Here is a 26,755-nt window from a genome sequence, read left to right as displayed (position 1 = left end):
ATTTTGCACTCAAGAACTCTTGAGGCTGGGATTTTTAACATCTAGTGGAAAGAAGCTGCCTTGCTTTGACCAGAGGAAGACTCTCTCATTTGGGAGAAAGAGGTAAGAAAGAACATAATAATCTCAACCTTGTGCTATTAAGCAGAGGGGGTCTGCATGCCCAGCACAGGAGCTGTCCACTTCAGCACCACAACCACCACTTCTGCTTTGTTCTTCTTAGTCTCCCCTTTCCCAGGCCTGCCACTTGGCACTGTCAGGGAACCAAACTCAACAGCCCAGAGTTCTTACTAGACACTTACTAGTACATGCCACTTCTGGGGGGTCAAAATCCGCTCGGTAATAGCCGGTCCGGCAGGTACAGATGGGAGATGCCTCTGAAGGGGATCGGCTGTTGGAGGGGCAGTGGGAGCACCCCTCAGCTTCCTGGCTGGCCTTGAACATCCCGGCAGGGCAGGCTGGAATACAAAGAGATAATCTGAGAATTAATGGAAGAGTGGCAGTCAGAGGCCCTTCTCTGCCTGTGGAAAATGAAAGATTCTGCCTCCCAGAAAAGGATATTGAGATACCTTGCACAAAGTGAGCATTTCAGATTGAGGAAACCCTTATTTAACACTTGCAATTCTTCAAACATCCTTAGTGAAATATACCTTCCTGGTACCAATGGCCTCTCTCATTTGAACAATATGAATAATGATTTTTCCCTTTCAGGTGTGTCAAGAGATTTAATTGAGAAAATGAATCTAATGTGTAGCTCACTGTCTGGGACATAAGTGCTTTATAAATGGTTATTCCCTCCCTCTTCCACCTGGTTAACAGCCAGGGCCTTACCCTGAACCACTCATTGAAAAAAAAATCTCACCGGATATCCTCAGATGGAAAGGGTTCCTGGTTTACAATGGACTGGACCCATGGTTCTTAAATGTCATGTTGCAACACACATGAGGGACCCTGTGAGCTGTGTTAACAAGCATTTGTTATGAATGATGGTAAAGAGCTGAAATTCATGAGTGATTCTTTAAAAAGAAATTAAAGTGGTTTCAAGGTTACTGGCTTAACAACATCATTCTCCCTTAATTGCATTTTGAAATGCTTCAGGGGCTGTGGCAAAAAAAAAAAAAAAAAAAAAAAAAAGAAGAAGAAGAAGGAGGAGGAAGAGGAAGAAGAGGAAGAAGAGGAGGAGGAGGAGGAGGAGGAGGAGGAGGAGGAGGAAGAGGAGGAGGAGGAGGAGGAGAAGGAGGCTTTTCAGGCAGTGCACCAGGGAATATGTCACGCACCTGAGGTCATCTATCATGTACATTGCAGAGAAGAAGGTCTGGAATGCCTGGTACAGCCCAATGCCCACTAGAGGTACCCTCAGATATGAGGAATTTTTTCTTAGTTCTCTCTGTGGTCAGCCTGTGAGAAGCCATGCCCCAAAAAGTCTGGCTCCAGGCCACCCCTCAGGCTTTCAATAGGCCTCATCTACAGAGACTCTCTACTCCAGACATCTGGTCTCCTCCTTGTAGATTCCTCAAAAGACTGCTTCTGCCTGTCCTACTTCCCTTAGGCCCTTCCTCACCATCACAGCTCCCGACTCTCCTTGTCTCCAGGAAACCTGCTCTGAGTCATCCTCCTTTGAGACAGACTAAAACTTACTGCATGGTCAACTCATTTGACTTCCTCACTAATTCATTCAACAAACATTTACTGTGACTCTTCTGAGAATATGATCCAGGGAATTTAGAGAACAGAGCTTGCCCTCAAGGAGCTCTTGATCTAGTGTAGTCATACAATTATAATACAGTGTGATTGTCACTGCAACAGAAATACCATTATAATGGCTTCTGCTTACACAAAGCTCATCTTATCAAATATATTGTTCCCTCCGGAAAGTACAGAGTATTCTTTAATAATAGCAGTAGCCACCATCTGTTAAACATTCTTGTTAAGTGCCTTGCATGCATTACTCTATGGGGTAGCTATTATTATCTCCATTTTGCTAATGAGGAAATTGGGACACGGAGAGGTTAAAAAAGTTACCCAGAATTACACAGTGGGAGAAATGATAGTGATGATATACATATAAACTATCTGAAAAATACCCACAGCTTTTCTACTATGACAAGATGGAAGGACTACTTCCTATGCTGGTAAAGTTTTTGCACTCCTTTGCTCTTTTGAAGTGAAGTACAGGGTTTCATTATTCTGGAAATGCCCTGGGGCAGGAGTTCATCTCTGATGAGAGGTAATTTCTGAAATGGAATGCTCTGGAATGGCATTACCCAAGAGTATTCTATGGAGTCCATGTTCTTTGGATTGTTAATACCTGTTACTTACAAAAGTGTTCTGTGGCCAGGTATTTTGAAAATGTACATTGAAAAAGTTAATCTCATTTTTTATTATAGAATTTCTAAGAACTTCCAAAAATGGAATACAGAATGCTGTCTTCTCAACAAGAAGCCCTATTTTGTAGAGCATCCCCTGAGATTCAAGTTCCATGGAACACACTAGCGTAAAAGTTGTTTAGATGATCCAGTAAGATTTCTGGTTGTAACCCATGTATAAATGGGCCATTTGACCACCACCCACCCCAGCACATTCAAAAGAAGCTTCTCAGGAGAAAGAAAAAATTACATTTTTACTAAAGATTCAACAAATAAAATATCAGTGCTGCCCCTGAGTGGCAAACCGAAAGTATCCTACACTGTGGTTTACTAATCTATCTTTCCAAGTCCACTCAGTAAAGTCTCTCCCTTTCTTTCCTCTTCTTCCCTTGCTTCTTTCCACATCTCTTCCTTGTCTTCTCTGAGAAGTATTTGACCCTTTCCATTGTAAATCATCCAGTGTTGCTGGACCATTCAGTTCTAGAGCTGAAGAACACAGAGAAATCCCAGGCCTGTGCTGCCCAAGCATAGCAGAAGCCCTTTCCCTGGAAACTGGGGGAGAGGAGAGTGGTGAACTGAATGTATTCATGGGTCCCCTGCTACACTGTAATTTTCTTAATGTATCAGTCCAGGAGGAACAAGGTGTTTTCACTTGCTTTCCAGCCTTTAAAAGCCTACTTGTTTTGCATTTAATAAGTTAAAAGCATAAACAATCATCCTGATATCCACAAGTAGCAGGGGATTTAGAAAGTGCCTTCCTTTGAGATTTCGGATGGAAGAAACTCAGACAGAACTGGGTGCCCTGAAGTCTCTAGATTCTAGGAAGGCCACAAGGGGAGGAAATGGAGGAAAGCAAGTCCAAGCTGAACTTTAGGGAGAGAAGCTCAGAGAAAGGTTGGGGAGAGAGGTCTTGGGAGGGGTGCTGACTCCATCCTTTCCAGGACAGTGAACACTGGGCAGTGATCAGACAGTCCTGGGTCCCATTCCTGGATCTATTGGTTCCTAGCTGACCACTGGAAAGTTATGTAATGCCTCAGAGCCTCAACCTGCTTGTCTGTATTAAGGATCTATGAAAAAGGAACTTAACATTTCTCACAACTCCCACAGATGATTAGAATTTAATAAACTCAAATATGAAAATGTTCCTAGCATTAATAAATGCTAAATAATGCTAATTTCTTTCTGCTACTGCTTACCCCACTCCCTGTTGAAAAGGAAGTTTTCTTTGCAGGAACTTGTAGAATTCAGGATCAGAATATAAGTTTGGGGTCCCAAAGCAGGCAAATTGATCTTGGAATCCAAGTGATGAATGTGTTTCTGCACAGATTATTTCTGATTTGTATAATGGTGAATTATTACATCTGAAAATATATTTACGTGTAACTACAAAATGAATCTCCTCAATATTCAGATTCCATAAGTTAACATTTTAATAAAACCTGTGTCTAGGCATCCCCTAATTTATAAAGAAGCAACATTTCTAGGTTCAGTTATTAAAGTTTTAGATCGTAACTTGTAAGCATACTTGAGCTATATTTTCTCACAGAATTAATGCCTTAAATAATGGTTAAAGTGCCAGGCTATTCTACAAAGCCTGTTTAACTCATCTGGTATCAGACACCACTAATAAGACACAGAAGTTAACAACATTGTTATTATACTAGAAATTTAACATAGAAAAATAAACAAGAAAATTATGCTGCCCCTTGAGAAAATGCAGCTTTAATTAGAGGTGATACATGGAGCTTCTGGGTAGATTCTAACAAAGAGTATTTAGGCCAAGAGAAGCAAAAGCAAAGGATCTCAGCCCAAATAAGTCACCTGAATATGTAAAGCAGGTGGGAGTAACACAGTGAAGAATGGTGGGGGCTCTGGCAGCCTCCTGACGGCATACCTGCCTACAGGCTCTAGAATTTTACGAAACTAGTAATTAAATACTGTGATAAACTAACCAAGCACATATACAAACTTTCAAATAATTTCGATGTAGACAGCACAGTTCTTTGCTTTAATATCATTAAAGCAAAACTCAGGGTTGCCTCTCTCTTGATATAAAAGTATGGTCAGCACAATCACTACAGTTACGAGCCCCTCATTCAACAAATGTTTACAGAAGAGCTGCCCGGAGCTAGAGACCTTTTGCTAGGACAGCAGAGTGCAGGAGGTGGGGGCAGGCATCGGGAGGCACCCTTCCAGGTTGGGGAGGTAGACAATGGAAATGAAAGCTGATTCCCATATGGGATGACCTGGGCAATATTTGTGTGTACAGGCTGTGGGGACTGGTCAGGCAGGGTGTGCATCAGGATGAGGCTCTGTCCTTGTGAGATGAGGACCAGAAGAAGCATTTTCTTGTGGCAACGAGGAGGCAAGTTTCAGGAGAAGCAAAGACAAGGCAAAAAAAGGAAGAGCTGGAAGAACAGGAGAGGTAGGAAGAGAAAGTAGGTCAGAGAGTGCCCAGTCCTTATCTCAGCCGGAAGGGGCTCGTCACTATTCCAGGAGGTGGGTGGGAAGAGAAGAGCTGCATGTGCCTGGCCGTATGTTGGCACAAGACCTTTGTCAGTAAGACACCTGTAAGTGCAGGCCTGTACGGTTCTGACACCAGCACAGCCCAGACTGCTTTGTTTCCTTAAGAAAAGGGAGTTTGTTTCCCTCTATTGCAAGTGATCACAGTTCAGACAGGTGATAAATAGAGCTTCTGGGTGGCACCTCCCCACCTCCAACTCTGGCAGAGAGGAAGAGACGAGACCTGAGTACCAGGTCCCTAAGCATGTGTGTATTTGCCATTCCCCAGGCAAAACGCACAGTGTTTCTCTCTCTTTTCAAGTGACAAGGGACCGGTACATGTGACCTCTAGCTGATATCCGAAGGTCACCTCGAAACGCCCACCCAACTTCTCAGAGCCTCAACCATGTAACAAATTACCTGGTGCTTACAATGCTCTCGAGAACACCCCTCCCCTCCCGTCCCTGCACGCAGGCTACCAGTGACACTAAATCCATCACCTACAGTACTATTACTTTATAAAGAAACAGATTAAGTGTCTCATAAACAGTGCAGTGATTGAGATAATGGAAAGCGCCTCTCGTCCCCATCTGCAGCATCAGGTTATGAAGCATTTCCAAGCAGCCAGGAAAAGGAAATTAATAGAAGCAAGAGGGAATAACCACTTTTATGCAATTTCCTCAGGAGATAGTGGACCATCTAATCTTTATTGGAGCCCTTTAACCTGTCACTCAGCACTCACCAGAGCCTCTTTAGCTCTCATGATTTTTTTCTGATAGCCAAGGAAGATAAAATGAAAACCTCAAAACATTATTTTATAATTTTCGTACGTGGAGGGTACACATTGCCTCTGCCCCTCCCTCATCCACTGAAGCCTCAAAACACAACATTTTTATGCAGCAGAAATGTGAGAGAGCTTAACTATTCCCAGTGCATGGTCCAGGGGGTCACAGCTACTCCACAGGAAGGAAATCTCTCCTTGCATTTTAAATGTGATTCTTCCCTCCACTGCCGCCTTCTGTCCTTGCTTTCTTTTTAATAATCTGATTACTTCTCCTGATCTAATTTTTTTCCCCAAATGAGTTTGCAAGGGTTCATGCCCATGAATATTCATTCCCTGCTTAAGAACCGGGTGTCTTTTTCTACAGGCAGGTGCAGGCCAGCAGCTGGCCAGTGAGGTCTGCCTGCCTCTAGGGGCGACAGTGAGCTGGGCAAGGCACTCACCCTTGGCCATAGCCTTTAGCTCAACTCTCTGCTCCTGAAACCTTCCTTTCCTCTCCACGCTTTGCTCCTGCGCTGTAGGAAAGGCAGAAGAGCCTCTGGGGGCAGCTGCAGGGAACTACGGGATGAGTGGTGGCGGCAGAAGGGGAGAGACACAAGAGCTTCCTGCAGGGCATGTGCACAGTTCTGCCCAGCTCTTCCCAGAGCTCTTGTGGTCCCACGTAGAGCCTGGTATGTAGTCATTACTGTGGCCAAATGTCTCCAACACCTTCACATTATTGGTGGCTGGCACCATGGGTTATTGACTTTGGAACCCCAGGCATGATGCTCCATGGAAGGGAGAAGATGCTGGACCCCTGTGCTGAGATACCCGTGTCCACTCTTACCAGAAGTCTTTGCTTTTCCCAGAAATGGACCTCCCTGAGCAACCCCAGGGCATCCCAGTGGGAGCTAAGCTGAGCACAGCAGGTCAGGGTAGGCCATTTACTGAGAAAAACTCTACGACAAGAGTGGAGATGCCCCCTGCTGCAGGTCTCGGGGAGAGTGAAGACGAGCTGGGAAGGCTTCTTGGAGAAGGTAGACGTGCACAGGCCTTGAAAGATGGGTAACAGCTGATGTAGAAATGGGAAGGTGGGGCAAAGGGAAGAGAATGTGCCAAGACAGAGAGCAGGGGGCTGGCTTGCCTGGGGAAACTCTGGATAGTCCTAGAGGTTGCTAGGAACACAAAGCATTTAAAGGGGCCATGCAGGAGGTGCGCGTCTATGTCGACCTGCACAAACGAAGCCAAACGGGTCTCCAGTTTCTGCCTCCCTGGGCCAGGTGCCAGCTGTAATGGCCTGTGCAGAGGGGATACTTAGCTGTGTCACACACTCATATCACTCTTGGTGACACTTGCTGAAATTGATGAATGTTGCAGGCACCGCGACACAGACAAGACTGTAACTTCCAGTGCTATTAAGCTGTTCAGACAGCAGCAGCAGCAGCGAGCCTAGAATGCATCAATCAGCATGGAAGTTGTTAAAGAGGTGGGGTGGAGATGGAGGCCTCTGCCTAGGTGGAGTAGGAATGGGGAGATTACCAGTCAGGACTGAAGGATGACAAACAGAAGTGCAGGGTCCCAGGGGGAGGGGCAGGCACTCAGATCCTTGTCAGCAATGGCAGTCCGTCCCCAGAGAGCAGCCAGGCACAGCACAGCCAAGGCCAGGTCCAGATGTGGGAGGCATCAGAGCTTCTCAGAAGGGAGCTCAGAGCTGCATCCTGTAGTCTTTGCCCAAGGTCAGTGTGGTTAGAGAGTGGGGGTAGCCATAAGGCAAACCCAGGTGTTTCCTAATGATCTAGGCCAGTGATTCTACAACTGTGGTCTCCAGACCAGCAGCAGCAGCATCCCCTGGGAACTTGCAGAAATGCAGAGTGCCCGACCCCACTCTAAACCTACTGAGCCAGAAACTCTGGGGTGGAGCCCAGTGATGAAAGTGTTATAGCAAGCCCTCCAAGAGACCTGATGCAGGTTCCACTTTGAGAACCACTGTTCTTGACTACCTGGTACAGTAGAAACATCATAGCCTTGGGGTCCAGGAAAACTGCCACTTAACTGGTTGTGTGATCTTAAGCAAGTTACTTAATCCTCCGAATCTCAGCCCCCTTCTCTGTAAAACAGAGCTTTCTCACAGCTTTGTGAAGATCAGTGTAATGTATATAAACTTTCTGGAATGTAGTATCTCCTCAATAAATAGCAACTGGGTGTTTTCTGAGAGGTGCCAGGATGAATTTAAGTTATTTAAGGTGACCACTTACTCTATACCTGGAGCTGTGCTTGGCAGTGGGATACAAAACACACAAGGTCCCCCCTAATGGAGCTGACATCCTGGTGGAGGAAGGCAGACTGTAGACTGGAAATTCTAAGAGCGGGAATCAGGGTGGGGAGGCCGGAGCAAGGACCTAACCCCATCTTGGAGGGTCTCAGGCAAGTAGCATCCAAATTAAGAGCTGTACAGATTGGCAGAGGTAAGATGGGTTAGTGAGGGAAGACAGAGAGGCCTCCACAAGGAGAGAGCAGCATGCACAAAGTCCCAGGAGAAAGAATGTGACTCAATCAAGAAACTGAGAGCAGTGTTTCCATGGCTAGCAGAAAGCACACATGGGGTAGGCAGGGGTCACGTGGCAAGGAGGAGGCTGTCTAGAGACGTAACTTGAGTTCATGTCATCAAACAGCTTTATTATCTTATTATCATCAGGTCATGGGAGCCACTGATTGGACTTAAAATTTGGAAGAACTACAATCAGACTTTTGTTTCTGAAAGATCACATTGGCTTCTGGGAACAGAAAGGACTGGAGGGGTGGAGATAGTTAGGGAGAGACACAGTGGCCCAGAAAGAGTGATCATTATCAGGGTAATACAAACAGGGAGAAGCAGAGAGATTCAAGAGTCATTTAGAAAAGGAGGACCTAGGGGCACCTGGGTGGCGCAGTCGGTTAAGCGTCCAACTTCAGCCAGGTCACGATCTCACGGTCCGTGAGTTCGAGCCCCGCGTCAGGCTCTGGGCTGATGGCTCAGAGCCTGGAGCCTGTTTCCGATTCTGTGTCTCCCTCTCTCTCTGCCCCTCCCCCGTTCATGCTCTGTCTCTCTCTGTCCCAAAAATAAATAAAAACGTTGAAAAAAAAATTTTAAAAAGAAAAGGAGGACCTAGTGACTCACTGGGATCACTGACTCATTCACTCAGCAGATAAGCACTGAACCCACCCTCCACATTGCATCCACTTGAGTTTACACTTTCTGCTTTCTGGAGTTCTCATTTATTTATTTATTTAGTTAGTTAGTTCCTTTATTTTTGAGAGAGAGAGAGAAAGAGACAGAGTATGAGCAGAGGAGGGGCAGAGATACAGAATCCAAAGCAGGTTCCAAGCCCTGAGCTGTCAGCACAGAGCCGACTGGGGGCTTGAACTCACGAACCGTGAGATATGAGATTGTGACCTGAGCCGAAGTCGGATGCTTAATCATCTGAGTCACCCAGGCGCCCCTCTGGAATTCTCTTTTAAATATCCAATGCCCTGGCAGTGTGTCCACTGTGTCCATGATGTCCATGACTTTGAGGGGATTGGGAGTGATATTAGGAAAGGACCCACAGCAGGGAAGGGAGGTGGTGAGGGCTCACTCACAAACCGGGACTGGGCTCCCCTTGGAGCTGGCTGTGACTGCTCCCCAATTTTGTCCATCCCCTAACTGCCAGCCTCCAAACAGGGCTCAAGCAGCTCCTGCACCGAGGAAGGGATGCAACAGTCTTCAGACTCAGGAATCCTCAGCGGCCAGAAGAGCCTCCAGGACTCGGTAATGGGACAGGGAGAGGCCGCTAGTGGAGAGCCAGCCATGCATCTACTTTATTTACTGGACTCAGAAGATGCAACACTACGTAAGCCCCTCTCCCACAGGTCACCTGGACAGCCAGTAGCTGCAGAAAGCCCCTGGCTGCTTCCTAAAGCTTTAGTCCAACAGAGCCTTTCCCTGTGATATGCTAGTCTCATTCATTACATGCAACACGCATTTGGGGGCACTTTCTACGCGCCCCAAGTTAAAGATGAGAGTCACTTTTCTTACATTAGGAAAGAAGAAAGCTTTGTTTAGGAGAGGTGGCAGATGTGCGGGGAATCGGAAGTGGAAAGGGGCCTGGAGGAGCCCCCAATCCAGAGGCAGCAAATGGCCAGATGGGGATGGAATTCTCAAAGTGTCGGGCTCTAAGGGCAGGGCAAAGCCTCCTGGAAGACAGTCAATGTTGTAGCCAGGTGGTGAAAGAGGTAGGTGAGTCTGTGCTGGGGGCTGGGGCAGAGGTGATGAGGTGGGTGGTCTGGTCTTTAGAAGAGAGCAGAAGCACCATGCCAGTAGCCAAGACCGACATGTTTAAGAGAGCATGGCCTCCCCATTTCCCTCTTCATCACCAAGGAGATGCTTCACAGGGCCCCTGGGACCCAACAAACAGGAAGGCGAGGGTCAGATCACTTCAGCCACTCTAAGGGGCTCCAAGGTCATCTCTCCTGATTGGGCCCATTGGGCCACCAGGGCTGTCAGGCCTAAGCTTCCACTTCTATGCCAGGGGGGTGGGTAGGGAATCCCCAGATGTCCCCTCCGCAGGCCCTGTCTCCATAAACGTCAGAGCTTGGCTGCCAAAGTTCTAAAAACACCATCAATCTGGTAGCTCTGGGCAGCAGGCTAGGGGGACATATGCTGGAAGTCAGGCAGCTTCCCACATTTTCCAACTGAAGTGTTTACCCTTTGAGAAAAACCTATTTTAAGTACTTCCCCTGACACAGACCTTGATGGATTCCCTTAAAAAATAATTTATAACCAAGTTCGTAAGATGGACGAAGGTGACTTCTCACTGTGTTTCTTAAGGCTGGACAATGGTGAGAAGTCACCCAGGGCTCCTCATTCTTTCCTGTGGGCCAGGGGGCATGGGCTGGCCACCTGCACACACACAGATGGTTGGGTCTGGTGAGTCATCACACCCAGAAAAATAGCACTGCTTTCCTCTGCTCTCTCTGCTTTTCACAGAGCAAGTATGAAAAAAAAAAAAAAAAAAAAAAAAGAAAGAAAGAAAGAAAGAAAAGAAAAAAGAAACAAAAAAACCAACCATGTTTGGATGCATCACACACAAATATCATTTCCCCTCCAAAACCTGACAAAGCAAATAGTACTCTTCTCTTAGGAAAGCTTGTTATTGTTTTTCCCTTTCCAAGTTTCATTGCACTGGGGCTTTGACAAGTCCACAAATCACAGGTAGCCAGAGTGGGAAAAGACCTTAGAAATACCCTAGAACAAGGTTAGCCAGACTGCTACAATCACTACCTCACATGCTGCCCACGGCAGATATCACTAATCAATCACAGCTCTCATTCTCACTCAACCCAGACCAGAACTCAGGATCTTTAACACAATGCCCCAGGTAGCCACTCTTCATGGATCAAAGATGGCACATCCCATACCTATGATGGGGAAACTAAGGCTGGGAGAAGGCACTGAATGACTTTTACTAAAGGTCCACAGTCAGCAGGGGAGGCAGAGCAAGCCACGGTGTCTGCTCCACCTGCCCACGTGACCCATCATCAGAACGAGCCTGCTGCAGCTCTGCGGGGCTTACCCCATCCCTGCCCCCACTGCCTTCAACTCTTTCTCCTTCTCATCTTCGAGGTCAGCCCCACGGTGCAGCCTCCTCTCCGGCTGGGATGCCAGGGCACCTAATTATTCTCTCTATGTGCATCCGGGGAAGAGCCGCATTATGTTTAAGTAAGTGTAGCTAAGAGGTGCTGCATCTCAAGAGAAGGTCAAGTGCTGCATATGTATAATATAAGATTAAGATTTTCCCCTTCTGTGGTGTACTTGATAAAATAATTTTGCTGTGACCTTTACAGAAACCCAGGAGTAGGGATGGGCACAGTGGAATTTCCAGCTTCTCCCCAGGTCACCAAGTCATAAACACATAAATCTGTAACACACCATTCAAGTGAGACAAGTAAGCAAAAGAAATGATTTTTATTTTACGGTAATGAAGGAGCAAAAGCTTTGAGGCTGAAATTCTCAAGCTGTATTGCCAGAGCTATTCGACAGATAAAGGATAGGAATCCTTCCTCCAAACTGCCTCGGCCTTGTCTGTCAGCCAAAGAGTGTGGCACGGGCCTCCTGGCAGAATGTGAGAGAAAGGTGGCCTGTCCAAGGTCACAGAGGAATCAAAGTTAGATCTAACCGGCTCTGCCACACCCTCGCCAGGGTTCCACCCCATCTCAGCTCCTAAATTGCAGTGACAGTGGATGTAGCCCTTTGCAAGTCCCAGAGTCTACTCTGGAAAAGTGAAACAACCGGAAGTAATATAATCAATACTGAAATAATAAGGTTATACTCATCCCCCAAGGTTCTCCAAGTAGGAGTGAACGTGATAAGGCACAACCATTGTATGACATTTATCCAAAAGGCCAAAAGGCAGATAATTTGGCAGAATTCACTTTGTCTGTCCCATGACTTTTGCTCAGGAACCTCACCAAATCTGCAGTAGCCTCTGACCACAGAAAGGGGGTTCGAGGGTTTTAGAATAGGGAGGATGCCCTTCTTCTGAACAGTTGAGCAGGGCCCACACTAGGAGGCCGTGAGCAGACCCATGGCTACTACAATGAGAGCAGCTGGGGAGGGCTCCTGCTGCAGAGCAGGGGAGGCAGGAGAGCATCAGATAGCTGTGTTCTCCAGAGTGACCATTTATTCCCAAGTGCTGAGAGGTAATTTCCAGAATGCTCTGTGTCCTCCCTATTTGCAGTTCCTGGATGAACATTAGCATTACAAACTGCCTTCAGGTTTGTCAGTTAAACATGATTAAGGGAGAAGCTTGCAGCAAAGATCAGAGGTGTTAAAGGGTGCACTTAGCACTTAGATCTCGATGTGCACTTATGGGAAGAGCCATTCAACTGAAGGCCCCACATCAGGGACGACCTAGGGAAGGAGTAGCAGGTACAGACCCAAGGGAGGGCCGGGGGGGGGGTAGTAGGAGGGAGGCAAGTGGGGGCAGGTTCTGCTGAGCAACTTGGGAAAGGCCTTCCCCCAAAGGGAACAAGTCCAGGGCTGAAGGGATGACAGGAACCTAGCTGGACAGGAGACCACTCTGCTGGTTCCCTCCACTACAACAGAAGGGGCCCACTCCTCCTTGTCCATCCTCCACCCCCAGGCTTCTGGGTCAGGCCAGTAAAGCTCTTTCATTAAATGAGAGACTAGCATGTCCTGCGGAGCACAGGATAGGGTGGGATGTTGGACCAGCCCGCTCCCACCCTCCACATCTCTCTAGCGAAAGGTCCATAGGTTGCCAAGCTGACTACCACCTGCAGAAATTGGTTATAAAGTTGTGTTGATATGAGTAACAATAATGTTAATAACAATAGTAGCCAGCATTTAAATAAGCACTTTTCATGGGCCAGGTGCTCAGCATGATCTCATTTTATACTCATAATAACCCTAAGAGTGCTACAGTTATTCCCATTTTGCACAGGAAGAAACTGAGGCTCAAATAAGGTCAGCAGCTTGTCCAAGGTCCCCGTCAGTGGTGAAGCCAGGCATTGAACTTGGGCTGCCTGACTGACTCCAGACACTTGATAGCTCATTGGCTGGAGTATCTTAAAATCAAGTAAATTTCCTTGGAAGCAACAAAAGTTAGTGTGTATCACATTAAATATAAACTATGGCCAGCATAACCTCATGGGGACAAGAGCACCAGCCCCTGAGTAACAGGCTACACGACTTATGGCCATAGGAATTGAGTTCTGTCATCTGTCTGAATCTCCGTTTCATCTGTAAAGACAGAGTAACAGTCCTTATCTCCAGTTTCACTGGCTATGATGTTAGGGCTCAGAGGGGTAAAACAACTAGCCTGATCTTCACAGCTAGACTGTGGCAGAGGCAGAATTCAAAACCAGGTCTGCCAGGCTTCAATGCTGATGCCCTTTCCAGTTATTTGCTAAGGTAAGTGATTCATGGGGATGGGGGCCTTCTGCATTTATGGGCACGCGCACTAAGGCTCAGGAACATGCATTCGGGTGCACATGAGTTCAGATGAGAAGCTTGGGAAACGGACAAGTGTATTTCATTTCTGCTTACTGAAGGCATTTTGCCCTACTTTCCCTGCCTCCAGAGGGAGGGGAAAAAAACACAAAAAACTGTGGTCTATGTCGTATGCTGTCTCTGAGACCTCTGAGTCCCTGCCTGCCTGAATTCCTGACCAGATGTAAAAAGGTGATGTATGGATGTGGTCACTGGGTACTCTGCAGAGGCCTGCTCCGAAAGGCAAATTCATCTTCCCAGAGGCTCCTGGTGAGCAGAGGGAAATGAAGAGGGTATAAATGGTGGGTCGGTTGCCTTTTCTAGAGGGTGCTTGGGCAGCTCAGCAGCACTGCAGGTAACTGGTCAGTGGCACTAACTGCTCCTACCTCTAGTGGGGGCCAGTTTCTGAGTGTGTAAGATATTTGCTATTGACATGGCATGCGGGCGCCTGTAATTATTATTGTTTACTGATCCCCCAATCCAAATATGCTAAAGGGGCCTATCACCTTTATGCCCACTTCCCACGTAACTTCAGGGTAGGGTATACGGACAAAAGTAGCCAGCCCGCTGTCCATCAGCCTTAGGGGCCACAGAACAGTGAGTGCCAAGGAAACCACATGCAATATAATCTGGATTTCATCATCATCAGGCTAATAATCATTATAATCCTATGAAACTTCATTACTGAATTCCCCCTTTCCCATTTCTACACGTAACGCTCATTTGTTAATAACCAAGATAAAGGTCCATAAAACAATATTGCTCCCACGTAACATGTCTTTCTCCTCGCTTTCAATAAGAATCCAGAATTTCATCAGAGGAATGTAAGCGCTTCACCAAGATGTGTCAATTATTTCAAGATGACAGGTATTCGATTCCCAAACTCATCAGTGGGGGCTGAAAATGTATTGGTTCATCAAGCAAAGCACATTTCTGGAAGCACTCTCACCATTTGGGAATCAAATAATAATTGCAATACCAACACCTTGACTTTCTAATGGAATTTTTCAAGGAGCTAAAGCATTTTGACACGTTCCCCCAACAACCCACTCTCAGATTCATCTTTTTCGTAGGTTTCTGAAATAGTCAAAGCACTGGCTTTATTTCGCCCATTTTGCAGAACAAGAAACTCAGAGTCTCAACTCAGCGAGTGACTTATGCAGACAAAGCACGCTGGAGGCAAAGAAAAGCTACGCAGCAGCTCTTTCACCTCAGGGCCCCAACCACTTCACTAGACAGCCTCTGTAAGGTCATTCCTTAGATCCAGGCCCTGACCTGGCCACTAGAGACACAGAACAGAGCCAGCTGGAGTCCCCATTCTCAAGGAACATGAAGCCTGGTGGAAGAACCAAATGCTAACGGCAATTATAAAATAGCCTGAGTAATATGAAAAGAGAGCATGTATAGGACTAGTGAGAAAAGAAGCAGTCCCCTCTCTATGTTAGTTAGGAATGAGGGAAGGCTGATCTGGGTTTTGAAGCATGAATAGGAGTTTACTAGGTAGATCAAATGAAGGAAGACATTCCAGATAAAGGAAACGGCATGTGCAAAGACATGACGGTAGGAAAGAGTCAAGGATGTTTAAAAGTTTGGTAGTGTCCTTACTGTATGCCCATAACCAACCTAGTGAAGCAAAGGCTTTGTTTTCACGGGGACAGATTATCAGATGTTCCAAATAGGCTGAAATTAGACTTAACTGGGGCCGTAATGTTAAACTGAGCCTCAAAATAAATAGAAATCGTAGACATGTTTCAGGAACACCATACTCAACCCCTACCAGCACATCTCTCTTGATGAGTGCCTGCCAGTTCCTCACTCTCCCAGGTAATCCTGCTTGCCCCCTTTCTTCTGAACTCTCACAGGTAATGAGAGAACCTCTCGGTCCTGGTTCATTATGGATAGTGGGCTACAGACAGGTCAGCCCTGGATGGGTCTGCCCAGACCTGCTAACCATGAGATGTATGGGTACCTCCTAATGCCCAGAACATAACTGTCTGCATTCTCCAGGACCTCTTTTGTCTAGAGCAAGACAACAGAAATGCAAAGGAACCTTCTGCAAAAGGGGAATTGTTAGCAGGTGTGACGGAATAAATGTTTGTGTTCCCCTCCCCCAATTCATATGTTGAAGCCCTAATCCCCAACATGATGGTATTTGGAGGTGGTACCTTTACAGGTCCTAAGAGTAGAGCCCCAGTGATGGGATTATAAAAAGAGAAAGAGCTCTCTCTCTCTCTCTCTCTCTCTCTCTGTCTCTCTGACTGCAAGCACCAAAGAAAGGGCATGTGAGGATTTAAGAAGACACCTGTCTGCAAACCAGGACTGGGGCTCTTACCAGACACAGAATCTGCCAGCACCTTGATCTTGGATCTCCCAGCCTTGAGAACTGTGAGAAATCAATGTCTGTTGTTTAAGCCGCCAGTCTAAGGTACTCTGTTATAGCAGCCAAGCTCTGACAGCAGGGACACTTCTTCCTTCTCTCCAAGGCCCCGGCCTTTCCTCTAGGTGCATGCTGATTTCCTTCTCCCGTGGAGGCCTCCTCTCTGCTCTGAAACAGGCTGCACTTCAGTCCTTCCTGGGCAGGGCCCAGTGTGGATTTATGATTTAATTTGTGTGTATGGCACTAAGAAATGATTTCTGGGCTGGTCACTTAAGAAATGATTAAAGACCATCATTTCAAACCCACAGCACTCCCTGGGGGAAGGGAAGCGGTTCAAGACAGAAGGAGGTGTTGGTAATATGCTGAGATGGACGTGTGGCAAGGGACGCTAATCATGGGGGGCAAGGGGGGGTGGAGACAGAGGCAGGGAGGGCATGGCCTGGATGCCTCACTGCCTCAGCTGTGAGGCATGAATGTGTGCTCAGAGTACTGGATGACACCCTCAGGACAAGGCGAGCCACCCCCATCAGACATGTGTGATGCTATCTTTGTCCAGACAAGTAGATGCCGTCCACGGCAGGCACAGGAAAAGCCAAGCCCAGTCTCCCTTTCCTCAGCATCTTTACAATCCCAAAGCAGTAAACCTGGGCCTGAAGGTGGCTGGGTGTGCACAAAGGCCTCCATCCTATGCAAGCTTTCCATGCACTGACACATACCGGAAACCACGTTCAGGAGCTCTCAATCACCCCTGACGTCTCTTCCAAGCAAACAGCCAAATGTCACACAGTACCAATTTACGAGGTATGGCTATAAAGTTCTGAGACCAGGTAATGAGCTTGGGAAGACACAGTCAGTTCCCCTCAAGGAATTCCTCAAAGTCAGAGATGTTCTCAGTACCTCCTGTGTTAATCCACTGACTCGGGCACCGGAAAACACAGCTCTGAGCCCTGGACCCTCCTGCTCACAAGAGGAAAGGCCCCAGAATGTCACAGGAGGTGGCCACTAGGAAGCAGAATTCACCCTGAGTGTTGATTCCACACACCTGGGTTCCAGAACCAGCTTCTAAACCCTTGCTACCTGTGAAGTCCTGGGCAAGTCCTACCGCAGTCACTCTGAGCCACAGTGGGCTCCTCTGGGAGGGAGGGACACGGAGAGCTCCTCATCTTTGCTGCTGATTGGCGAACACATACGAGGCTTGATTTTACTGTGAATTACAGCTTCCAACGCTGCTAACCTGAGCCTCTCAAACATCCATCATGATAAATGATACTTTGATTTTTATAAGCTCCTTTTATTCTGAATAGCAAAAGTAACTACAAGAGCACATTCTCATTTATGTTTTACAACATGTATCAGCAGAAGGGACAGGGACAGAGAGGCCTCTGGGAAGGAACAGCTGAACCTCAGGCCGACTCCACAGCTGATGGATGTGAGCCCCCTCTCTGGACCACACTGCCCCTTCAGAGAAATGAATGGTTCAACAGGATCCATTGATTCACCTATCCCTTTAACACACGCTCACCCTTACGCCATTCACGAGTCACTCAGCCACATGGCAAGGGCCCATGTGATCCAAGCAGTCCGTGCCACGAGGAGCTCACGCCCTGATCTGGAAGACCTCTCCCAGCTCTGTGAGGCTGATCTAGCCATGAAGACGTTCCTCTCCAGGCTGCAAGGATGGGTCAGCTGGGGCACCTAGACATTAAAGGCCATGCTCACCCAGCATGTCGAAGGCAAGGTGGAGACAGCTCTCTGGATTCAGGCCTCCTATAGAGATTTTCCCATTAGTCTGCAGAGCTTCTCCATCAATAATGATACCAACCGTAATGAAGATAAATATTTTGCAATGAACTGTCGCTTTTTCACATGGAGAAAAGCTATTCAAATTAAAGGCACTTTGTGCACTGTCTCCTACTGGCTTGCTCATGCTCTGGGTCTCTCTCTTTCCCCTTTACTTTTATTTCATTTTCTTGGCATACTTCTGGGCTAAGAAACAAAAATCTATTCCTGAAAAGAGAGAGGGAGGAACCATATCCAGCAGAGATTTTACTCTCTGCCTAGATCAACTATTTTACACTTCTGCCACCACAAACACAGACCTTAGTTAGTGCCATTGTCACCTGCTCCTGGGAAGTAAGGGGGCCCCAGGATGCCTCAAGGACTGCCCCAGGCTTCCCGGAAAGCAAGGGGATGGAGCAGGAGGCACCGTTAATGTGAGGGACTCACTTGGCCTTGATTATGATTATATTTAACGTATAGGCTTTAATTAACTTGACCCACGTAGCACTCACTCCTGCCTACCACACACAATTAAAAGCTCCAGTTAAAAAACAGGAGGCTCACCACCTCCCATCTGCCACCCCCCCAAACCTGCCATGAACTCAGGAGAAGCTTCTGCTTGCCATAGAGAGAACCCCTCTGCCCCACTCCCTCTCACTCCCGGCCTCATCTTACGCCTCTTCTGCTGGGCTCTGGGCCCTTCCCTAATTGTTTCATCCCCTCTTCTGTGTTTTCAATTTCTGGGTATAGGACTTGCGGACAGCTCACAGTAAATGTCCCATAACCTGCTGCTTCCCTAGCACTCCCTCAGCCTCCACATCCAACAGTCACCACATCCTGTTGTCTCCACATTCTGAGCTATTGTCAGATCTCCTAATGTCTGCCCTCACCCCTGTTCAGACCCTTGTCTTGTCACCACCTGTCTGATGTCCTCAACTTCTGCTTGCCTCCTCTACACACCTGCTAGAGAAATCTTCTAGTAACGGGGATCTGATGGTGCCGCTTTCCTGTCTAATACCTCCGAGGGATCCCCTGCCTTGGCAAAGAAGCCCTGTGCCTGAACGTGGCTTTTCCACAGCCCCTCAGGATTGATGGCCCGGCTCACTTCCAGCCTCTCGCTGCCCCTGCAGCTGCCTGAGGACCTCCCACCCATGTGTGTGAACTGCCCTCCTCTGCACCAGTCCTAGACTCCAGGTGCCTTCCCTGTAGAACTTCCCACACTGGGTATGGCTGGCTGTCTACCTGCCCGCCTCCCCCGCCAAGCTGCTCCTGGTTCCCTGTGTATCTTTGCCTGCCAGGACATAACAGCACTCACATCCTCGTGGTGAATGAGCAAACGAGTGCATAGAGTCAAGACAAACTTTTTAGAGTTCAGACTTTTTTTTTTCTTCCCTACTATATGACTGTTAATGGCCTTCCAAGATGTTGCTAACATGGATCTCACCATCTGGATGCCTTTCTTGCCCATCTCTACACCTAAAATGTGCCTATCCCCTAGAGCTTACCTCACATTCCACCCTAGTCCCTCATTTCCTAGTGGGCATGAATGTCTCCTCCCAGAATGCCCTGAGCACCATCCATGCGTTTGCACCCTGTCATTCCCCACCAACACACTCTGTCTTGTATTATAGCACAGGATATGGAGTCAGGGAGTCCACAGATAGATTCTGGTTCTACCTCCTATCAACTGTGACCACAGGTGAGTCCCCAACCTCTCCAAGCCTCAGGCTCCCCATCTGTAAATTAGGCATAATAATAGCTCCTGTTACAACAGTCATAGTATAAAATAATAATAGCATATAATTCTAGTACATAATAAGAGTACCTACTGTACTGCTGGAGATTAACCATGATAATCCACATAAAATTATTCATATAAATTGCAGTCAAAAGATTTACCTCATCACTATCCTCCTCTTCCTCATCACCACCACTACCATCATCATCATCTCTCACAGAGCACAGGCTGTATCCAGGTCTTGCTTTTACCCTTCTGTGTCCAAGGTCCTGACCAACCCAAGTGGTGGCTTTGGGTACTTGTTTAAATTAATCCATTACAGACTGTCCTTATATCCCCATTGGTCTATGGCTCTTATGTCTGTCCGTAGTGATCCTACAGTCCTCCCACTGAACCTCTGGCTTCTCCAGGCTCTTCTCTTGGCCCTGATCCAGTTTTAGGGGTCCTCTGGGGCAGTACCAGATTTCCTATTAACTCTGAGTCCCACCTACACTGCTAATCACTCATGTTGGGGAGGGTCTGCATTTAATACCTCCCAGCCTGCATCTCCTGCTGAGATCTTCCCATTCCTGCTGCTGTCCCATCTGCCTCACAGAGAGGTACCTGGGCCTCCGCCTCTCCTTCCCCTTCCTCCCCCAGGAGCTGTGCAGCTCTGAGCTCTCTGCCCACAAGAACATGGTGGTGCCTTCTGTGTCCTTTTGTGGTCCTGATGTGGGCCCTGCCTCTGCACTCGTGACCACGGCCTTTTAGATCTTAAAGGCATCAGATCCCCACTCAATAGATTATCTGTTGGAAAATCATCCCCCATGACCTTTTATGCTTCCCCCAGGCTCACAGGGGCTGGAAGCAGGGAAACAACATTTCCCAAAATGCTGGCCTGTGGGTCTGGATTAGAGCTCACCAATGAGAGGCCCACCCACCACATATGGGAGGGAAGAGAGACAGCAGCTTTGATGCGGCTCTTGGGCAGTGGTGGTGAGCAGCCCATGGGTTCTGGCACATGTGACATTTTGCAGTGATCCCCAGCCATTTCCTCTGCACCTGCCTCAGTGCTAGTGCTGTGATCATGATCAACAGGATCTTCTGGTTACAGACTCCCTGAAAGTTGATGGCCAACCTGAGAGTACTCAGTGGCCTGGTCTGACCTCTGTCTCCCCATCTCTTTCAAGAGTTTTGAATTCCTATATCAAATCTGCTTCTACCTGAAACAACCTGCGATATTTCTATGTCAATTCCCTTCCTCCTCACAGCACACAGCTTTTTACTAAAATAGGTTAAAATTAATTCTTCCTGAAGACCTCTTTTCATGTCACACATTCTAAGAACTTGTAAGAAGCATACTCAAAGGTATCAGGAATTTGAAATTCCTCAAAGACATCGCGAGCTTCTCGGATGGCACAGAGAGGGTAGGGTGGAATCCTAGGCTCTTCTCCTCCTCCTTCTCCCCCTGCCCCTTCCTCCCCAGTCCCCCACCTGATTCTCCTCACTTCTCTAGCGGTAGATGGGATGGAGATTTGGAATGGAAAATGTCCATCTGAACCGGAAGAGGATGGATGTGAAAGCAGCAATCGACACCAAATACAGAGTGGTTACACGCCAGGGGTTGTGCTAGAGCTAAACAGAAATTATACAACTATACCACTGAATTCTTTTTTTTTTTTTCCAACGTTTTTTTATTTATTTTTGGGACAGAGAGAGACAGAGCATGAACGGGGGAGGGGCAGAGAGAGAGAGGGAGACACAGAATCGGAAACAGGCTCCAGGCTCCGAGCCATCAGCCCAGAGCCTGACTCGGGGCTCGACTCACGGACCGCGAGATCGTGACCTGGCTGAAGTCGGACGCTTAACCGACTGCGCCACCCAGGCGCCCCATATACCACTGAATTCTTAAAACAACCGAATAACCATTGGCAATAATAACAGAACAGCCACTATGGACAAGGACTTGTTCTGGATGAATAGTGTGCTAAGGGCTTAGCTACGTTGTCATGTTCAATTCTCCCAGCAGCCCATGAAGTCGGTGGTGTCACTACCCCTTTAAATAAATGTGGAAACCCAAGTACAGCAGGGTTAAGTAGCTCATCCTAGGCCACACAGCTAGCTGTAAGTGAAAGAATCAACATTCAATCCAGGTCTACACTGCTCTGGTGCCTGATCGAAGCTTAGAGAAGGTAGGGGTTGAAGCTTTGATCATGACCTCCAGCCATCTCACTGGCGCTCAAATCCTAAAGATGCCAAGTTGTCCCACTGACAGCACGTGCTTCTGAGTCCCTCTTACACGTACTGCCCTCCTCCTCTCCCCAGGACCACACTCTCCTTGTGGTCCAAAAGTGGCCCTCTGAAGGTTCTGCCTTTGCCCCACCCCTAGTATTCCCAGGGGTGATTCCATTAAAGCAATTTACCCCTTCTTGAAAAGAAAGCTTAGCTTTCCCCCAAAACAATTTCCTTTAGAAAGAATCTGTGCAATCTGGGTTTGGGGCAGGGTGTCCCTGCTCCTGTCTCCTCCTGCCCTCTCTGCCTTCTGCCTTGGCCCCAGCTTCCCCTTCTGAAAGACATCTGGCTCAGAGCCACTCCACCCACTCTGGGAACTTCCCTCTGGAGCCAAGATTTCACCCTCCTCAGTAATACCACCCCACCCCCTAAGAGTCTTCCCCCACCTTCATTTCCCAACTGTGCAAGCAACTCCCCAACACAGGGGGATGATGCAAGTCAGGGAGGTAGAGTTGCCACAGTGCCAGTGACAAGGGGGACTATGCCTCCTAGTCTCCACCAGCCCCCCAAAGCCACCCCAAACAAACAGGCATTCTGTTAAAACAACGTGTGTGCTCCACAGATAGAGATTCACATCTCCTCTTCTAGCCGAGGAACATCTCTGAGTCTTGGGCGCCTCTGGACATATGTAGGTGACCTTGGGGTGGTCATTTCTGGTCAGATACTCCATGCTATCCTCATGCTTTGGGGAAGGGGGATGGCTGTGGTGACAGAGGACAGGAGGGGAGGAGGGCAAGGCTGCAGCAAAGAGTGAGCTGCGTCTGGATTCTTCTGCAGCCCCTCTGAGAGAGGGTACACGGATGACAATTAGCGTGCACACAGCCACACATGCACAAATTGCAGAACCATTATTTTGTAATTTCCATAACGAGGCCTTTGGAATAATAATCAAGCTGAAGGGAAAGGGAAGGAGAATAGCCATGAGGGAGCTCAGGACTGCTTTCCAAGGATCTCCCTGCCCTGCTCTCCACCAGCATTATCTTAAATAAAAGGCCGGTCTCTGGGAGGCGGGAAGCAGATTGAGGCCTCCCCTCACATGGAGTTTGGGGGCACAGCCTTTCAGAGCATTTGCTTTAATGGGGTCAGGGAATGTGTGGTGGCATAAGGAGGCAGAGGTGTCCTCACAAGGCACCAACTGGATGGAGGCATGGGTGCCCCCTTGAATGGGACTTTGGATGGAAGTATGGGTCCCAATTGGATGCAAGTATGGGACCCATCTGGATGAAGGCATGGTCCATAAGCAGGTTAGCATCATTCTGCAAGCTCAGAGCTCTCTGATTGACTCATTTTAGCCTTCTAGGTCATCACTGCCCAAACCCAAGAATGGCACAATTCCCCAAGTATATGTTACAATGGGTGACCATTTAGTGGTTGGTAGGGCTTTTAAACTTATGTCCACAACTCCCCAGGCACTGTTTGGGGCTCAGCATTATGCTGTTAGACACTGGATGCTGGAGGTACCTGCTCACAAGTACTCTTATCCCAAAGTCCTTCTCTGGAAAGAGCTGTAAGTGAAAGAATCAACATTCAACCCAGGTCTGCATTGCTCAGGTGCCTGATTGAAGCTTAGAGAAGGTGGGGGTTGCAGAAATCAAAGAAAAGGAAAAGGGACCAGAGAAGAGAATGCGCCTGCCAAGATCCACGAGAAGGCCTCTGTCCAGAAAGCCAAGCATATGGTAGGTGCTCAAAGGTGCAGATTGAATCTGAAGCCACACTAGGTAAAGGTAAAAATCCTCTTGTATTTCAAGACTCTTCTGTCACTAGATTCTTTTAGGCCCAGCCCCTGCTACCATGAGCCCGAATTCTCCCTAAGAAAGATGCATGATCACGTTTTTCTGGGCAGAGTACGACCCAGCTCCCAACCTCCCTCTGCATTAGACTGCCTCCCTCTTTAATAGGTGGTGCCTTTTTGTCCTTGGTCATCAGCACACTGGCCTTACAGACTGCTCTTTCAGAAGACACCCTCCATCCCACAAGCTGGCTGTGGCCAAGGAAGGTACTGGCTTTGCAGTGCCCAAGCCAGAGTGTGCAAAGGGATGGACAGTGCTGCTGGCCCAGGCTTCCATCTATGTGTACCCTATAGATATAGTAGCTGGAGCCAGGGAGTTAGGCTCAGGCGCTTTGCCCATCCAGCTTCCCTCCCTCCGGGAGACAGGCTCCCAGGACACCTTTCTGGAAGGACCTGCGCCTCTCCTCTGTCCAGAGCATGTCACTTTCTTCTCCTACTCCTTTCCTTCCTCTTCCCCACACTGAACCCAGAGGATGAGCTTGTCTTGAAGGACCTCCAGCTTTCTCATACAGAGCCTTTTAAGAGTCTGGCTTCTTACCCCATCAAACCCACACTAGGCAGAGGCCTGTGGGGCAGGGGTGAGGGTGGGGGACAGATGCAGGAACCAGACTGATTGCTTGGACTCTAATCCATGATCTGCTGTTAACTGCTTTTCAAAGATGCTCAGGACTCAGTTCAGTGGGTTGGACCAGGTAAGCTCTGCACCCTCCCTGGAGGTTGAGACATGTTCCAAAGGGTCCTGAGCCCATTTTCCCCTTCTCTCCCTCTCCTTTGGGGTACCTTTGGCAAAGTACATGATGGAATCTACTTCTCTCCTTTTTTTTCTTAAATAGCTTTACAGAGGGATAATTAACATACTGTAAAATTAATTGTAAGTGTACAGTTCGAAGATTTTTAGTAAATTTATAGAGTTGTGCAGCCATCACCACAATCCAGTTTTAGAACACTTCCATCACTCCCTAAAGTTCCCTCATGCCCATTTGCTGCCAATAACTGCTCCCACTGCCAACCCCAGGCAACTACCCATTTGTTTTCTGTTTCTACCAATTTGTTATTTTCTGGATATTTCATGCACTCAATCTATATTTTCTTTGCATCTGGATTCTTTCATTTCACTTACTGTTTTTGAGTTTCATCTATACTGTAACATGTATCGGTGCTTCATTCCTTTTTATTAATGAATAATGTTCCATTGTATGGACATACCACATTTTATTTATCCACTCACCAGTTAATAGACATTTGTATTGTCTCCACTTTTTGGCCAGTATGGATAATGCTGCTGTGAACATCTGCATGCAAGCTGTTGTGTGGACACGTTTTCACTCTCTTGGGTAGAAAACCAGGAGTAGAAGTGCGGGGTCACATGGTTCATTTAGGTGTAACTTAAGAAACTGCCAAACTGTTTTCCAAAGTGGCTGTGCAACTGTATGCTCCCACTAGTGTACAAGTGTTCCATTCTTTTAATTTAAAATTACAGCCATCCTGGTGAGTGTGAAGTAGTATCTCACTGTGTTTTTCATTTGCATTTCTTTGCTGACTGATGATGCTAAGCATTTCTGCTGTGTTTCAGCCATGTATATGTCTTCTTTACCAAAATACTATTAAAAACTTCTGCTTATTTTTTAAATTGAGTTGTTTGACTCCTTATTATTGAATTTTAAGCATTCTCTATATCACGAATATGAGTCCCTTATCAGATTTACAAGCTACACATATTTTCTCTCATGTCTATGCCATGTCTCTTAATTTTCTTAATGGTATTGACTGAAGAGCAAGAGTTTTAATTTCCATGAAGTCCCATCTATCAATCTTCTCTCTTATGATTGTGCTTTTGAAGTTATTTCTAAGAAATCTTTGTCCTACGGTCACAATTTTTTTTTCTGATAAGTTTCATAGTTTTGGTTTTCATATTTAGCTCTATGACCATTTCAAATTAATATTGGCAAGTGGGTGTGAGGGAAAGGTCTGCTTGTCTTCCATATGGATCTCCAATTGTCTCACTGCCTTCTCTTCTTTCTAAATGGACACCAGGAGCCACCTTATGGGATGATTTCCCACCACCAATGGAACCCTGACCATCCCTTCAACCCCAGGGACCTCAAATGGGAGAAGGGTCGCCTCACCATGCCAGCCCCTGACTCCTCCCTCTTAGAGTCTGCTGCCCACTATTTCCACCCAGGGAGAGAACAGTGATAGAGAACTGTGAGGGTGGGGGTGGGGAGGCAGGAGAGCAGCTCCCCTTCATCCCACAGAGGGGATGAGAGGAGCTGTGGATAACACCATGTAAGCCACTACACCCCTTATTAGCCAAGGCCCCATCCTTGGCTACAGAAAGCCCATCATCCTGTAGCTATTGGCAGCTAGTGTCAGGAAGCAGGAAAAAGAGACATTCCATCACCACTGGATACCTCATTGGATCCATGTGAGCATCAGATAAACTGATGTCCTCTTGGGGACTTGGGTTGCATGCTGACAGAGATGGGAAAGTGGGGGGCCTGTGACTGGAGAGCTGGACGCAGACAACTCAGCAGCAGGCCTGCTCATCAGAAAGCTCCTGGAATGCAGGCTATCGATTCTCATGCAATCTAGCCCTGAGCAGACAAAAGGAAAATGCCAGCGGACTCTTTGGCATTCTGAACGTCTGAATTCCCAGACGGGCAATGCTGCCAGGAGCTGGCAAGGCCTCCTCTGCCTCCAGGGAGGGCCGCAACTACAGGTGGGGGATGAACTGAAGGTGTGGGAAGAGCCCTGCCAGGAAGTGCGGGGTTAGGGAGTGGGATGGCTCAAGCATCAGAGCACCAGGCTCCTGCATCTAGCACCTAGTGTTTCTTCCTTCAGAGACCACCAAACACTCCCAGAAATTTTTCCTAACCTGGTGAGCACCCAGCACTCCTGCCAAACGTTAGAAAGCTTTTAAAAGAAAATAGCACAATGTATTTCACCAAATGTATGTCAGCCATGGCTCCTTTTGAGCAGCTGGCTGAATTATGCATGACGAGCTCTCCCTCCTGGTCTCTCCTTCCTAACTCCCCACCACTCCAGTGCAGCCTTGCTTGCTCCTTCTGACACATTCACATGGCCTTTACCTAGAGGTCACATGTAGCAGAGAGAATGGAGACCTTCCCATCATATAAGAATTAGAAAGAG

General features: G+C 47.5%; 1 protein-coding gene across 2 annotated transcripts in view; it reads right to left on the bottom strand.

Annotated features, from left to right (window-relative positions):
• EPHB1 (EPH receptor B1) overlaps positions 1–26,755 on the bottom strand; it is a 432,698-nt gene that overhangs the window by 144,863 nt on the left and 261,080 nt on the right. For both annotated transcript variants that reach the window (XM_086674337.1, XM_086674338.1), the window contains exon 4: positions 300–455. In XM_086674337.1, coding sequence (XP_086530463.1) covers positions 300–455 — 156 coding nt within the window. The remainder of the gene's footprint in view (positions 1–299; positions 456–26,755) is intronic.

The sequence above is a fragment of the Puma concolor genome, chromosome C2 (genome assembly GCF_028749965.1).
Source record: "Puma concolor isolate L17-30 chromosome C2, mPumCon1.1.hap2, whole genome shotgun sequence".
Lineage (NCBI taxonomy): Eukaryota > Metazoa > Chordata > Mammalia > Carnivora > Felidae > Puma > Puma concolor.
Note: the sequence above shows the minus strand (reverse complement) of the source record. Positions and strands in the feature narration are given on the sequence as shown.